General features: G+C 40.2%; 2 protein-coding genes across 2 annotated transcripts; both read left to right on the top strand.

Annotated features, from left to right (window-relative positions):
- Nucleotides 1-5944: 5944 nt before the first annotated feature.
- Nucleotides 5945-6732, top strand: LOC311113380 (dispanin subfamily A member 2b-like; the record flags this gene model as incomplete). Its single annotated transcript, XM_084156587.1, has 2 exons — nucleotides 5945-6172; nucleotides 6571-6732. The coding sequence occupies 2 exons, from the start codon at nucleotides 5945-5947 to the stop codon at nucleotides 6730-6732; spliced, it is 390 nt and encodes a 129-aa protein (XP_084012713.1).
- A 5337-nt stretch (nucleotides 6733-12069) lies between these two features.
- On the top strand, nucleotides 12070-12857 carry LOC311113381 (dispanin subfamily A member 2b-like; the record flags this gene model as incomplete). Its single annotated transcript, XM_084156588.1, has 2 exons — nucleotides 12070-12297; nucleotides 12696-12857. The coding sequence occupies 2 exons, from the start codon at nucleotides 12070-12072 to the stop codon at nucleotides 12855-12857; spliced, it is 390 nt and encodes a 129-aa protein (XP_084012714.1).
- Between the last annotated feature and the right edge of the window lie 4840 nt (nucleotides 12858-17697).

Genomic DNA, 17697 nt, shown 5'->3' on the forward strand with positions numbered 1-17697 from the left:
GCTGCTTGGATCGGAGAGTAGGCAGAGCGTGCTTTAAGCTTTCCTGAATGACTGGGCCTGCTGGGAGCATAGGCCTATGTGGCCACATTATTATAGGACGACTTGGGAGAGTGATGATCCGCAACAGACAGCGCATCTCATTATCAGACTGGCCTGTTACTGTGCCTGTCTAGACCTTATAAACTGTCGATAGTATACCCACAACTGATCCAAATGGAATGAATCATTCAAATCATAGGGCGTTTGGGCCTTTATTCAAATGACATTTTCACTGCAGTTTACAGCCAAGAGTAGAATGATGTACTCACTTGAAAACAATAATGCAATTGTTCATTGCATTGTGTTGTTGTAGGCTAGTCTAGGTAGTATACAGTGAGGGGGAAAAAGTATTTGATCCCCTGCTGATTTTGTATGGTTGCCCACTGACAAAGAAATTATCAGTCTATAATTTTAATGGTAGGTTTATTTGAACAGTGAGAGACAGAATAACAACAACAAAATCCAGAAAAACGCATGTCAAAAATGTTATAAATTGATTTGCATTTTAATGAGGGAAATAAGTATTTGACCCCCTCTCAATCAGAAATATTTCTGGCTCCCAGGTGTCTTTTATACAGGTAACGAGCTGAGATTAGGAGCACACTCTTAAAGGGAGTGCTCCTAATCTCAGCTTGTTACCTGTATAAAAGACACCTGTCCACAGAAGCAATCAATCAATCAGATTCCAAACTCTCCACCATGGCCAAGACCAAAGAGCTCTCTAAGGATGTCAGGGATACGATTGTAGACCTACACAAGGCTGGAATGGGCTACAAGACCATCGCCAAGCAGCTTGGTGAGAAGGTGACAACAGTTGGTGCGATTATTCGCAAATGGAAGAAACACAAAATAACTGTCAATCTCCCTCAGCCTGGGGATCCATGCAAGATCTCACCTCGTGGAGTTGCAATGATCATGAGAACGGTGAGGAATCAGCCCAGAACTACACGGGAGGATCTTGTCAATGCAGCTGGGACCATAGTCACCAAGAAAACAATTGGTAACACACTACGCCGTGAAGGACTGAAATCCTGCAGCGCCCGCAAGGTCCCCCTGCTCAAGAAAGCACATATACAGGCCCGTCTGTATATGTGCTTTCTTGAATCATTCAAATCATAGGGCGTTTGGGCCTTTATTCTGACTGATTCAGAGGAGAACTGGGTGAAAGTGTTGTGGTCAGATGAGACCAAAATGGAGCTCTTTGGCATCAACTCAACTCGCCGTGTTTGGAGGAGGAGGAATGCTGCCTATGACCCCAAGAACACCATCCCCACCGTCAAACATGGAGGTGGAAACATTATGCTTTGGGGGTATTTTTTGGCTAAGGGGACAGGACAACTTCACCGCATCAAAGGGACGATGGACGGGGCCATGTACCGTCAAATCTTGGGTGAGAACCTCCTTCCCTCAGCCAGGGCATTGAAAATGGGTCGTGGATGGGTATTCCAGCATGACAATGACCCAAAACACACGGCCAAGGCAACAAAGGAGTGGCTCAAGAAGAAGCACATTAAGGTCCTGGAGTGGCCTAGCCAGTCTCCAGACCTTAATCCCATAGCAAATCTGTGGAGGGAGCTGAAGGTTCGAGTTGCCAAACGTCAGGCTCGAAACCTTAATGACTTGGAGAAGATCTGCAAAGAGGAGTGGGACAAAATCCCTCCTGAGATGTGTGCAAACCTGCAAGAAATGTCTGACCGCTGTGATTGCCAACAAGGGTTTTGCCACCAAGTACTAAGTCATGTTTTGCAGAGGGGTCAAATACTTATTTCCCTCATTAAAATGCAAATCAATTGATAACATTTTTTACATGCATTTTTCAAGATTTTTTTGTTGTTATTCTGTCTCTCACTGTTCAAATAAACCTACCATTAAAATTATAGACTGATCATGTCTTTGTCAGTGGGCAAACGTACAAAATCAGCAGGAGATCAAATAATTGTTTCCCTCACTGTAACTGTTTATGTGTGGTAGGGTACTATGGGGCGAGATGCCCACTGGGGTAAGAGGCCCCCCCGTAATTCTCACAAAAATCAAGTTATTTTTTTTAAACAGTTCCTCTTGCTGCTACTAGTCTTGATCAACTACAAATGTAATCTGTTTCATCAACATTTTTGAAGTCATTCCATCAACACAATTTTGAGGTAAGTTGATCACATTTTGTAATTTAGAAAAAGTTGTAGATATAATCCAATGAAGTTAGATCCATTATTTATTTTATATATACATGTAGGGAAGCCTTAAAATAAATCATCCACTTGTTTAGAGAGAAAAAATGTTGATTGTTTTTGAGTAAAGTAGTAATATGTTAGGTTTGTATGTTGGGGGTAAGATGCCCCCCCTCTGGTTGATCATTTGTTTGAGGGAAACGCACAACCAGTTAGCATAAGCTAATGTCTGCTAGCATAGCTAGCTAGCCCCCAGGGTTAGGATTAGGTTTAGAATAGGGGCCAGGGTTAGGATTAGAATATGGGTTTGCGTTAGAATAGGGGTTAGGGTTAGATTAGGGGTCAGTCCTCCACCATTCCTAAAATACTATCATTTATTTATTTTTAGATGAGAGTTTACAAGAAAATATATGGTTGTGGTGGCTATGGTGAAGATGCGCTTCGTTGTGTCCTGAATGCTACTGAAAATGGGCAGGGCATTAAGGTAGATGCCTGTGCTTTTAATGTGCCACCCAAAGCCCTGAGGCGCCACCAAGACAAGCAGGCCAAAAACCCAGGCCACAGCCATGTGGGTAGGTTACCAGTCTTCACTGGCTCTTTCGAATGTGACCTGGTGAGTCATATCCAAAAAATGTAGAGAGGCCTTTTTCGGACTTACATCATGTGATTGGCAGGCATAGACTGGTTCTACAGTTTTATGAAGCGGCACCCAGAATTATCCATCTGTATCCCACAAGCAACCAGTCTGGCTCGAGCTGTTGGCTTCACCCCCACCATGACCTGTACCCCTGCCACAACCTCTGCCACAACATCAACCTCCGCCACAACGTGCACCCCACAGCCTACCCAGCACCCACAGGTCTCCAGTGACCTTGCGCCGAATGTTGGTAAGAAAAAACATCAACACTCATTTTAGGAAATACTCTATATAGTAGCATATAGAGTGATTCTAAATAATTGTTTATTGAACCAATACTCATGAGTTCTTGTTGTTTATTTGTTTTTGTTAAAATAACCAGTTCTATATTACAACAACAAACAGCGGCAGAGGTCGTACTGGAGTTGTCCCCCAGGCCAAGGATACAGGAGGCGAGGCCTAGGAAAAGAAAGGCTGAGTTTCTACACTCCTGACAGCCTCACCATACAAGAGGTTCCTGGAGAACAAGGGAAAAAACTAAGAGAGAAGGAAGAAAACAAAGAGAGAAAGAAAACTATGACACTGAAGAAATCTGTGGCACTATGACACTGAAGAAATCTGTGGCACTACTGAAAAAAGGTTGTTCCACGTTCCAAAACCACAAGAAACACCCTAAAAGAAGGGGATGCAGAATGTTTGTTCGGTAACGAGCTCTTCTCTGTTAGCGGTGGGGACTGGATACGGTGTGAGCACTGAGCAGTGTCAGAGGTGGGTTCACGAGGTGTCTGTAACGGCTCTCATATGGCTCATCAACGAAGGACACAGTGCTGTTCTCATTCACTGTTCATTCTGCTAATACATACACAACACTGTGTAAACTTCAGGACAACTGCAAACCCACCAAGCAATCTCCATCAAAGTTTAACAACTCTTTGGCTGGATGCTGCGTGATCATGTGCACATGTATTATATACAGGGGATGCAGTTACTCAGATAATACAGCAGGTGGCTGCACAACTATACATACAAATACATAACCAGGCTGCTTAATTATGACAAAATTCCTAGAACTAAGGATGTCTATTTCAACCCTGTTACATATGCTCAGATTTAATTAGGGTGGGATTAATTTCCGACCTCTGTGTCAATAAAAAAATCTGGGAAAATGCCATTGTGTGAAGTTATTGTCATTGTTATGAAATGTTTCATGTGTGTGTTTGTGTTTAATCAATATTTAATCAGTTATATTCCAATTAATGTACCTTTTTTGTATAAATATTCCAAACTATTGAAAATCGTTTGCTCTTGAATTTCGTTTTTAAAACTGCTGGGATTTAAAATCTTGCCTTATTCAAATGATAATGAGTTTAGTTAAACTGTACATAATGGAGTGTAAGGAAAGGGTAAAGGAAGAAAGAGAATTTATGTGCAGGTGAGGTAAAAAAATAGGGACACTTCTGTGAAACCCTATGGCATAATCTTCTATTGGGGCAATTTACCCCAGTGGGGATTTTACCCAGGGAGCTGGGCGAAATGCCCATTTCTAAAAAAAAAATACATTTGATTAAATAACTACAAATCTGTTAACTGTAGCCATTTATTTTCCTTTAAAGTTTGTTATGTTAAACATGACCATCATCTACCTACAATTTATTTGGGCCATCATCCACTTTTGCTATTTTGTTGCAGACTATTTTGACTATTGCAGAACTGGACAAATGATCCACTTACCACTATTGTCACAATGAATGGTAGATATAGGGCAGGATAGACATACTGGTATTAGTGCTGAGTGATTAGTGCTTTTTAAGGTCGGTTTGGTGTCGGTTAAATTATTCAAACCTAATCATGGTTTTTGATGACAAATTATAAATGTTTTAACATTAAATGCACTATGCATGATGTGGGTTGAATGCTGGAACACAGAATAAAACAATGAATAAAAGTCCCATGATGGTAGTGACTGCCCATTACTGCTTATCACTTATTAATTAACATTTGTAGTGTCTGTTGTTCGTGGCTGTTGCTGTCAACAAGGAGTCCGCTTAGGCTGCACCGTGTTTTAGAGGCTTTTATTAATATCACACATTTACAGCATAAGTGACAGATGTCATGACATCCGGAGAGCGACGCCTCAGAATGGCTGCTCTGACTTCTTTCTTCGTTTAGCCCCTACTTATAAACAATGCAAAAAGATGGGCTCCCTCTTCTGGCCAATCACCAGTCTCCGCTGTCTACAACACACTTCCTGTCTGTTGTATGTGGCGTTACACTAAAACATTCCCTCTTGATACTAAAATCAACATTCTTTCAGTTCCACTTAAAACATTAACAACGTCATAATCTCAATACACGACATATTACTTTAATAAAATATTTGTCTTTTTGATGACTTTAATATTTCATTCCAAGTCATCATCTCATCTCTATAGAGCTGCTGCCTATGCCGTCTGATAAAATCACTATTTGAGTAGTGATTTCAATGTAAATAAGGCATACTTTTATGACTGCTGAATACCAACTATCATGAATTTTCAGGCTCGCGAAGCAACTGCTTTTTATCCGTCAGTGCTCTACGGACAATTCCTTCGACCTCATGGCTTGGTTTTTGCTCTGACATGCATTGTCAACTGTGGGACCTTATATAGACAGGTGTGTGCCTTTCCAAATCATGTCCAATCAATTGAATTTACCACAGGTGGACTCCAATGTGAGAGGAAGTCTAGTCGCGGGTAGTGGGAGAGGATGGAACTAGGTGAAACTGGGTAGACATTTTGCCCAGTTAGAGGGCAGGATAGACAGTTAGACTGGTATACCACAGACAGAAGTGGTAACCCAGACACGTAACAGGGGCTATAAAGCTGAAGCATCCGGTTAGCAACCCTCCTATTGTGCAAGAGAGGGGAGAGGGCTTCCGAAAAAACATACACATTTACTGGAAACAGCGCTTATGACGACATCCTTCGCACTCCCCCCTCCTCGTATAAAACCTCCACCTCACCTCACAAAATAAACGTCTCTTCGGCTCTCTCTTTCTCGTTTGCCCAAGAAGCTTTGTTTATTTTTTAACACTTAGCTAAATAAGTAGCTATATTCGCTTGCCATGGATCAACCACCATCGTACCAGCCAGAGTTTGTCCCAATGGAAGGAAATAAGTACATGCGTCTTGAAGACCCTCACGGAGCGGCCAAGTTCCAGCATACCGTCGTCTTGGGACAGCCCCAGCCCGTTGTACCTCAGCCCAGGGATCACATTATCTGGTCACTTTGCAGCCTTGTGTACGGCAACCCATTCTGTCTCGGAATGTTAGCTGTGTATTTCTCCATAAAGGTGAGTTGGAATTCTCCTTATATTACTTATTATAGAAATGTCTGGTATGGGTGCTTTTATTGTCTGGATTTAGAAGTTGAGCAAGTTACTATATAGGCGACCCACTTTGAACTATGGAAGGAGGAGGACAGTATAAAATTTTTCAAAATTCGTGTTTTGCCTGCTTGTTATCACACTGTTATAAAAATGTGTAGCCTATACTTCATCTATAGACCTGACCTCCAAAAGTGTATTAAGGAGTATTAAACCACTGAGATAATACATTACTGAGATCCTCCCATTAGTGTGACATGTTATGTTGTGTGCATGTTGTTAACTAATATGCATAGCTACATAAACACAATCAGCAACATATGAATGATTCTATAATATAAATTATTGTACATTTTGTTTTCCAGTCCAGGGATAGGAAGATGGTTGGTGACTTGGAAGGAGCAAGACAACATGGGAATACTGCACGCTGCTTTAATACTGTGACCCTGACCCTGGTAATCCTCGGGCTGCTCTTCCTCTTCATCACCTATGGTATCATCATCTACCAAGTCACACACCCTGAGTAGTTCCTGCTTTTGTAAAAAGTGTTCATTTGGAGTCTTACCAGATGTTACACACCTCTCTAGGAGTGTGTCCTGATACATTTCAGCTCATCTCTTAAACACACACACTATGGAAGTTCCTTCAGCAGTGTGTACCAGATCTTATTTGCGCTTTAGTTTTGTATTTTAAGGATGCAAGATGATTCTGTTGAAGTTATATTGAAATGTAATTTTTTATCAATAAATTGTGTTGTTTTGTAAATGCATTACGTTTGAGTTGTTATAGCTGTTAATGGATGTTAACGTTTCTGATTGACTAATCCCATATAGACATACACTCACTTAACGAGAAAACATTCCCATGGCTTTGTATCTACTTGGCAGAGACAGCATAACAGAACTTGGCTCGAGGCAGCAATTAAATTGGCCAATATACCACGGTTAAGGGCTGTTCTTAAACACAACACAGCGCAGAGTGCCTGGGCACAGCCCTTAGCTGTGGTATATTGGCCATATATCACAAACCCCCGGTTACCAAACTGGTTACCCACATAATTAGAGCAGTAAAACTACATATTTTGTCATACCCATGGTATGTGGTCTGCTTTCAGAGCTCGAAACACCCAGTTTAGAACTAAGCATTGATATGATATATCACTTAGCAAATGTTTTAATTGCTTGAGTTAATAAATCATAATTCATAACCATAACATAACCTTGCCTTCATAGGAATGAAGGCAAGGTTATATTTCACCCAATGAATGAATGATCAATTAATTAGTTAATAATTAATTCCATATTCTTGTCTGCGATGGTCGTTGAACTCTCAACCTTTTTGTCCCGTAGCACTGCGCGCTATCATCTAAATAGAATTGGGCTGATAGAGTGCTAGGCTCTGGCAGAAGATTGCGGGTTCGCCACCTACCGTGGACAAGCTTGCTCTCTTTACCTGTTCCATTACAAAAATGTATTGAAATTCTTGCATATGGAAATGATTAAAAGATAATTGATTTATTTCACATCATTTCAATGGCATGTTTTTAATTCACCTGGCATCTATGAAAAGGCAAATATGTTCAAGAGAGGGGCGAGGGTATATTTGTGTTTCTTCCATTTGCTAAGGGGATAGGACAACTTCACCGCATCAAAGGGACGATGGACGGGGCCATGTACCGTCAAATCTTGGGTGAGAACCTCCTTCCCTCAGCCAGGGCATTGAAAATGGGTCGTGGATGGGTATTCCAGCATGACAATGACCCAAAACACACGGCCAAGGCAACAAAGAGTGGCTCAAGAAGAAGCACATTAAGGTCCTGGAGTGGCCTAGCCAGTCTCCAGACCTTAATCCCATAGCAAATCTGTGGAGGGAGCTGTAGGTCCGAGTTGCCAAACGTCAGGCTCGAAACCTTAATGACTTGGAGAAGATCTGCAAAGAGGAGTGGGACAAAATCCCTCCTGAGATGTGTGCAAACCTGCAAGAAATGTCTGACCGCTGTGATTGCCAACAAGGGTTTTGCCACCAAGTACTAAGTCATGTTTTGCAGAGGGGTCAAATACTTATTTCCCTCATTAAAATGCAAATCAATTGATACAAATTTTTACATGCATTTTTCAGGATTTTTTTGTTGTTATTCTGTCTCTCACTGTTCAAATAAACCTACCATTAAAATTATAGACTGATCATGTATTTGTCAGTGGGCAAACGTACAAAATCAGCAGGAGATCAAATAATTTTTTCCCTCACTGTAACTGTTTATGTGTGGTAGGGTACTATGGGGCGAGATGCCCACTGGGGTAAGAGCCCCCCCCCCCGTAATTCTCACAAAAATCAAGTTATTTTTTTAAAACAGTTCCTCTTGCTGCTACTAGTCTTGATCAACTACAAATGTAATCTGTTTCATCAACATTTTTGAAGTCATTCCATCAACACAATTTTGAGGTAAGTTGATCACATTTTGTAATTTAGAAAAAGTTGTAGATATAATCCAATGAAGTTAGATCCATTATTTATTTTATATATACATGTAGGGAAGCCTTAAAATAAATCATCCACTTGTTTAGAGAGAAATTTTTTTGATTGTTTTTGAGTAAAGTAGTAATATGTTAGGTTTGTATGTTGGGGGTAAGATGCCCCCCCTCTGGTTGATCATTTGTTTGAGGGAAACGCACAACCAGTTAGCATAAGCTAATGTCTGCTAGCATAGCTAGCTAGCCCCCAGGGTTAGGATTAGGTTTAGAATAGGGGCCAGGGTTAGGATTAGAATATGGGTTTGCGTTAGAATAGGGGTTAGGGTTAGATTAGGGGTCAGTCCTCCACCATTCTTAAAATACTATCATTTATTTATTTTTAGATGAGAGTTTACAAGAAAATATATGGTCGTGGTGGCTATGGTGAAGATGCGCTTCGTTGTGTCCTGAATGCTACTGAAAATGGGCAGGGCATTAAGGTAGATGCCTGTGCTTTTAATGTGCCACCCAAAGCCCTGAGGCGCCACCAAGACAAGCAGGCCAAAAACCCAGGCCACAGCCATGTGGGTAGGTTACCAGTCTTCACTGGCTCTTTCGAATGTGACCTGGTGAGTCATATCCAAAAAATGTAGAGAGGCCTTTTTCGGACTTACATCATGTGATTGGCAGGCATAGACTGGTTCTACGGTTTTATGAAGCGGCACCCAGAATTATCCATCTGTATCCCACAAGCAACCAGTCTGGCTCGAGCTGTTGGCTTCACCCCCACCATGACCTGTACCCCTGCCACAACCTCTGCCACAACATCAACCTCCGCCACAACGTGCACCCCACAGCCTACCCAGCACCCACAGGTCTCCAGTGACCTTGCACCGAATGTTGGTAAGAAAAAACATCAACACTCATTTTAGGAAATACTCTATATAGTAGCATATAGAGTGATTCTAAATAATTGTTTATTGAACCAATACTCATGAGTTCTTGTTGTTTATTTGTTTTTGTTAAAATAACCAGTTCTATATTACAACAACAAACAGCGGCAGAGGTCGTACTGGAGTTGTCCCCCAGGCCAAGGATACAGGAGGCGAGGCCTAGGAAAAGAAAGGCTGAGTTGGCTACACTCCTGACAGCCTCACCCTACAAGAGGTTCCTGGAGAACAAGGGAAAAAACTAAGAGAGAAGGAAGAAAACAAAGAGAGAAAGAAAACTATGACACTGAAGAAATCTGTGGCACTATGACACTGAAGAAATCTGTGGCACTACTGAAAAAAGGTTGTTCCACGTTCCAAAACCACAAGAAACACCCTAAAAGAAGGGGATGCAGAATGTTTGTTCGGTAACGAGCTCTTCTCTGTTAGCGGTGGGGACTGGATACGGTGTGAGCACTGAGCAGTGTCAGAGGTGGGTTCACGAGGTGTCTGTAACGGCTCTCATATGGCTCATCAACGAAGGACACAGTGCTGTTCTCATTCACTGTTCATTCTGCTAATACATACACAACACTGTGTAAACTTCAGGACAACTGCAAACCCACCAAGCAATCTCCATCAAAGTTTAACAACTCTTTGGCTGGATGCTGCGTGATCATGTGCACATGTATTATATACAGGGGATGCAGTTACTCAGATAATACAGCAGGTGGCTGCACAACTATACATACAAATACATAACCAGGCTGCTTAATTATGACAAAATTCCTAGAACTAAGGATGTCTATTTCAACCCTGTTACATATGCTCGGATTTAATTAGGGTGGGATTAATTTCCGACCTCTGTGTCAATAAAAAAATCTGGGAAAATGCCATTGTGTGAAGTTATTGTCATTGTTATGAAATGTTTCATGTGTGTGTTTGTGTTTAATCAATATTTAATCAGTTATATTCCAATTAATGTACCTTTTTTGTATAAATATTACAAACTATTGAAAATCGTTTGCTCTTGAATTTCGTTTTAAAAACTGCTGGGATTTAAAATCTTGCCTTATTCAAATGATAATGAGTTTAGTTAAACTGTACATAATGGAGTGTAAGGAAAGGGTAAAAGAAGAAAGAGAATTTATGTGCAGGTGAGGTAAAAAAAATAGGGACACTTCTGTGAAACCCTATGGCATAATCTTCTATTGGGGCAATTTACCCCAGTGGGGATTTTACCCAGGGAGCTGGGCAAAATGCCCATTTCCTAAAAAAAATACATTTGATTAAATAACTACAAATCTGTTAACTGTAGCCATTTATTTTCCTTTAAAGTTTGTTATGTTAAACATGACCATCATCTACCTACAATTTATTTGGGCCATCATCCACTTTTGCTATTTTGTTGCAGACTATTTTGACTATTGCAGAACTGGACAAACGATCCACTTACCACTATTGTCACTATGGATGGTAGATATAGGGCAGGATATATATACTGGTATTAGTGCTGAGTGATTAGTGCTTTTTAAGGTCGGTTTGGTGTCGGTTAAATTATTCAAACCTAATCATGGTTTTTGATGACAAATTATAAATGTTTTAACATTAAATGCACTATGCATTATGTGGGTTGAATGCTGGAACACAGAATAAAACAATGAATAAAAGTCCCATGATGGTAGTGACTGCCCATTACTGCTTATCACTTATTAATTAACATTACTTTAATAAAATATTTGTCTTTTTGATGACTTTAATATTTCATTCCAAGTCATCATCTCATCTCTATAGAGCTGCTGCCTATGCCGTCTGAGAAAATCACTATTTGAGTAGTGATTTCAATGTAAATAAGGCATACTTTTATGACTGCTGAATACCAACTATCATGAATTTTCAGGCTCCCGAAGCAACTGCTTTTTATCCGTCAGTGCTCTACGGACAATTCCTTCGACCTCATGGCTTGGTTTTTGCTCAGACATGCACTGTCAACTGTGAGACCTTATATAGACAGGTGTGTGCCTTTCCAAATCATGTCCAATCAATTGAATTTACCACAGGTGGACTCCAATCACATTTTCCAAATTTGGTAGTGAGAGGAAGTCAAGTCGCGGGTAGTGGGAGAGGATGGAACTAGGTGAAACTGGGTAGACATTTTGCCCAGTTAGAGGGCAGGATAGACAGTTAGACTGGTATACCACAGACAGAAGTGGTAACCCAGACACGTAACAGGGGCTATAAAGCTGAAGCATCCGGTTAGCAACCCTCCTATTGTGCAAGAGAGGGGAGAGGGCTTCCGAAAAAACCTACACATTTACTGGAAACTGTGCTTATGACGACATCCTTCGCACTCCCCCCTCCTCGTATAAAACCTCCACCTCACCTCACAAAATAAACGTCTCTTCGGCTCTCTCTTTCTCGTTTGCCCGAGAAGCTTTGTTTATTTTTTAACACTTAGCTAAATAAGTAGCTATATTCGCTTGCCATGGATCAACCACCATCGTACCAGCCAGAGTTTGTCCCAATGAAAGGAAATAAGTACATGCGTCTTGAAGACCCTCACGGAGCGGCCAACTTCCAACAGACCGTCGTCTTGGGACAGCCCCAGCCCGTTGTACCTCAGCCCAGGGATCACATTATCTGGTCACTTTGCAGCCTTGTGTACGGCAACCCATTCTGTCTCGGAATGTTAGCTGTGTATTTCTCCATAAAGGTGAGTTGGAATTCTCCTTATATTACTTATTATAGAAATGTCTGGTATGGGTGCTTTTATTGTCTGGATTTAGAAGTTGAGCAAGTTACTATATAGGCGACCCACTTTGAACTATGGAAGGAGGAGGACAGTATAACATTTTTCAAAATTCGTGTTTTGCCTGCTTGTTATCACACTGTTATAAAAATGTGAAGCCTATACTTCATCTATAGACCTGACCTCCAAAAGTGTATTAAGGAGTATTAAACCACTGAGATAATACATTACTGAGATCCTCCCATTAGTGTGACATGTTATGTTGTGTGCATGTTGTTAACTAATATGCATAGCTATATAAACACAATCAGCAACATATGAATGATTCTATAATATAAATTATTGTACATTTTGTTTTCCAGTCCAGGGATAGGAAGATGGTTGGAGACTTGGAAGGAGCAAGACAACATGGGAATACTGCACGCTGCTTTAATACTGTGACCCTGACCCTGGTAATCCTCGGGCTGCTCTTCCTCTTCATCACCTATGGTATCATCATCTACCAATTCACACACCCTGAGTAGTTCCAGTCTTTGCTTTTGTAAAAAGTGTTCATTTGGAGTCTTACCAGATGTTACACACCTCTCTAGGTGTGTGTCCTGATACATTTCAGCTCATCTCTTAAACACACACACTATGGAAGTTCCTTCAGCAGTGTGTACCAGATCTTATTTGCGCTTTAGTTTTGTATTTTAAGGATGCAAGATGATTCTGTTGAAGTTACATTGAAATGTTATTTTCATCAATAAATGATTGCTTTTGTAAATGCATTACGTTTGAGTTGTTATAGCTGTTAATGGATGTTAATGTTTCTGATTGACTAATCCCATATAGACATACACTCACTTAACAAGAAAACATTCCCATGGCTTTGTATCTACTTGGCAGAGACAGCATAACAGAACTTGGCTCGAGGCAGCAATTCAATTGTTTACTGAATCTGAGAGAGCCATGAACATACAAGCTGTGTTACCAGGAATCGCTGTCTGGCTGTGTCACAGTACTCTTGAATAGCTTCCTATCATCTATTTTCCCTCTGGAGCGATACACCGTGTAGGTTTGATGGGTAAAATAAACATTATTCAATTCATGGCCCTGTTAAAATACTTACATTCATCATTCCTTCTGTCCTTCCCCTTCTCCCTGCCTAATCTGACAAAGTTGGATTGGTGAAAGCAATAGCTGGAGACTATCCATTTACACACAGAGATTGCTTACTTCAAGATGGGGAGGAAGGAGGCAGCAGGGCTTGTAACAAGGATGCATTTTAAAGGGATTCACACAGGTTTCCTCTTGTCAGTATAGTTCTTGAAGGAAAGTAGATGAGTAGAGTGAGATGATCCAGATCAGATGATTGGGACAAAGATAAAAGTAAATAAAGTGGGAGCTGGGGGTCATTTTCAGGCTCCTTGCAAAGCTCGAAAGCCTGCAGAGTTCTTGGCCCTTTCGGGACTAAAAGGAGGAGGAGACTATGGCTTAATGTTTTTATTTCCTAACCTTATTAGGGCTGCTGCATACATGTTTTCGACCAGAAATAGCTTTGTATCAGAAAACGCCACATTAGACAACTATGTCCCGTTTGCAGTTTGCTAAAAGGCACGATGCTCAAAGGGCAAATTACACTTCTGAGTCTCAAGATTATATAGTCATTCTGAATTACGTATTCTTCAAATCAAACTTTATTTATAGAGCACATTTCTTACAGGGGATGCATTTCAAAGTGCTTAAAATAATAAAAGGTGAGAAAGAAAAATAGGTTTCCTAAAATTAGACAAATTAAAATAGTAAAACAATAATTAAAGAACAGTGGACCTGAGAGACTAATGCATTAAAAAAAAATATATATATATATATAGACTGGGATAAAATAAATAAAATAGGATGACTAAAAGCACCCTAAGTAAAATACGGCTAAAAAGGTGTGTCTTAAGATCTTTCTTAAAAATGTCTACAGTTTGAGGCCCTCAGATCCTCCAGCAGGCTGTTCCAAAGGCCAGGACCAAACATTTTGGTTCTGACCTTTGGAACAACTAAAGGTCCACTGCCAGAGGATATAAGGGATCGACCGGGCAAAAGCATATCAGACATGTATTCGGGTGCAAGGCCACGTAGTGCTCAAATCAGTTCTAAAACTAACAGGCAACCCCAATGCAGGGACTTTAAAATAGGTTATATGTGTGTTTTCCTCTGGTCTTTGTTAGCACACATGTTGCTGCAGTCTGAATTAATAGTAATTGGCTACTGTATTTTTTGGGAAGACCAGACAGTGCTGTGCTGTGATGTATCACAAAAGTTCTGAACCTTTATATTCTCATAGTTTCTACAGATTGTAAATTAAAGATAACATATTTTGCTAAGAGTATTATCATATTAATGATCGATTGATTGACTTTTCAAATCACCCAGCAGTGCTATTTGCAGAGTTAGCTCCAAGTAAATGTTGCAATTTTTCAGCCATTCCTGAACCTGTGACCAAAAACAAGCTACATGTGAGCAGTACCACAACAAGTGATCTAATGATTCTGTCTCTTTGTAGCAAAATGAGTAGAGCTGGGATGGTTGTATCCCCCATATATTTAGCATTCTATTGGTTGCAAGAATTTTGTATAATAATTTAAATTGAAAAACTCTACATTTTGAATCTGGCGTCATTTTGTGTATCAGTTCATAAACCATGTGCCATGGAATTCGTACATCGAAAATCTCCTCCCAACTGGCGCAGCTGTCAATTTTTTGGTCCTTAAATTAAACTTTTTTAATTATCACAATTTTATTTAGCCAATTTTGGTCTTTAATGCTGGGCCAACAAACAAGTTCCTTACCTTCTCCCCTTTCCACTTGCCTCCTCCATGTTTGCGTTAATGCTGCAATCAATTGGTTGTAATTTTGGAAAGAGCAGAGATTTCCATATATTTTTGTTAACTGCATGTGTGACAACTCCACCAGTCCTATTTATATCATTTACAAAAGTTATACCGTTTTCTTTTTTTTCTTCTCACAAATGTTTTTCTTTATCAATTAGTATATCTGAGTTTTAAAATAGCGATATTTTGGAGTTGATTTCATTATCAAATAACCAAAAGTGATAGGTTATAATCTAAATTAAGGGAAAAAGGCCATTCTTGAACACGGGGTGAGCCTGAAGCCTTTAGTGAGAGGTCCAATACTTTAATATTTAATCATTTCTGCCCTCCAAATTCATATTAACTATGTAAATAGGCCCATTTAATTTTGTCTGGCTTGCCATTCCAAATAAAGTGGAATATGTTTTGCTCATATAATTTAAAAACAAGTCATTAGGTGTAGGCAGGGCCATAAGTAAATAGGTAAACTGGGATATAACTACAGAATTAATCAGGATGATTTTACCACAAATAGACAGGTGTTGTCCTCTCCATGGTAGCAAGATCTTATCTAATCTTATTTCATTTTCTATAAAAATGTAATGTAGTGAGATCATTTCTTTCTTTCAGGATATGAATACCGAGTATGTCTACTTCACTGTCGGAGTTGTATTTTTTAGCGATCTAATACGAAATATTGTGCACTTATCTTAATTTGGTTTTAATCCAGAGAGGTTCGAAAAATGATCTAGCTCCTCTATGAGGCTGTGCAGGGAACCAAATTGTGGATTTAAAAGAAAACATGACACCTTTGTACAATGACACCTTTGTTTGTAAGCCCTGGATTTCTAGCCCCTTGATATTATTGTTGGATCTGATTTTATTAGCTAACATTTTGTTGGCCATAATAAATAGATTGTAGCTCAGCTGATAGAGCACGGCGCTTGTAACACCAAGGTAGTGGGTTCGATCCCCGGGACCACCGATACACAAAAATGTATGCATGCATGACTGTAAGTCACTTTGGATAAAAGCGTCTGCTAAATGCATATTATTATTTTATTATTATTATATGCCGATGGTAGACAACCTTGTTTTACTCCTCTTGACAATTTTAATATTTTCTGAGAAGTAGCCATTTATTTACTATTTTACACCTGGGTTTACTATACATAACTTTAACCCATTGTATAAGATGTACTCCCAAATTAAAATAGTCCAGGCATTTATATATAAATTCCAGTTTTCAAAGTCAGCTATGAATACCAGGCCTGGTTTCCCAGATTTATCATAGTGTTCTATCGTTTCCAGTACTTGTCTTATATTATCTCTAATGTATCGTCCATGTAAAAAAAACCTGTCTGATTAGGATGAATAATATCTGACTATACCTTTTTAATTCTATCCATCACAACACTGAGGTGTAAGGGGTCTCCAGTTTGAAATCAGACCTTCTTGCTGAGGATCTGATAGTCTATGATTTTTATAGGAGTGGTTAAAACTTGTTAATAACGGACTTTTTGAGCACTTCGAAAAATATTTGATATACAGTACATTCGGAAAGTATTCAGACCCCTTGACTTTTTCCACATTTTGATACGTTACTGCCTTAATCTAAAATGGATTTAAAAAATAAATAATCCCCTCATCAACCTACACACAATACCCCATAATGACAAAGCAAAAACTGTTTTTTAGAAAAACTGAAATATCACTTTTACATAAGTATTCAGACCATTTACTCAGTACTTTGTTGAAGCACCTTTGGCAGCAATTACAGCCTCTAGTCTTCTTGGATATGATGCTACAAGCTTGGCACACCTGTATTTGGGGAGTTTCTCCCATTCTTCTCTGCAGATCCTCTCAAGCTCTGTCAGGTTGGATGGGGAGTGTCGCTGCACAGCTATTTTCAGGTCTCTCCAGAGATGTTAGATCAGGTTCAAGTCCGAGCTCTGGCTGGGCCACTCAAGGGCATTCAGAGACTTGTCCCGAAGCCACTCCTGCGTTGTCTTGGCTGTGTGCTTAGGGTTGGTGTCCTGTTGGAAGGTGAACCTTCTGAGTCTGAGGTCCTGAGCGCCCCGGAGCAGGTTTTCATCAAGGATCTCTCTGTACTTTGCTCCGTTCATCTTTCCCTCAAAACCTGACTAGTCTCCCAGTCCCTGCCGCTGAAAAACATCCCCACAGCATGATGCTGCCACCACCATGCTTCACCGTAGGGATGGTGCCAGGTTTTCTCCAGACGTGACGCTTGGCATTCAGGCCAAAGAGTTCAATTTTGATTTCATCAGACCAGAGAATCTTGTTTCTCATGGTCTGAATCCTTTAGGTGCCTTTTGGCAAACTCCAAGCAGGCTGTCATGTGCCTTTTTACTGAGGAGTGGCTTTTGTCTAGCCACTCTACCATAAAGGCCTGATTGGTGGAGTGCTGCAGAGATGGTTGTCCTTCTGGAAGGTTCTCCGATCTCCACAGAGGAACTCTAGAGCTCTGTCAGAGTGACCATCGGGTTCTTGGTCAGCTCTC

This window comes from Coregonus lavaretus, assembly GCF_964263955.1.
Source record: "Coregonus lavaretus genome assembly, chromosome: 40".
Taxonomy (NCBI): Eukaryota; Metazoa; Chordata; class Actinopteri; order Salmoniformes; family Salmonidae; genus Coregonus; species Coregonus lavaretus.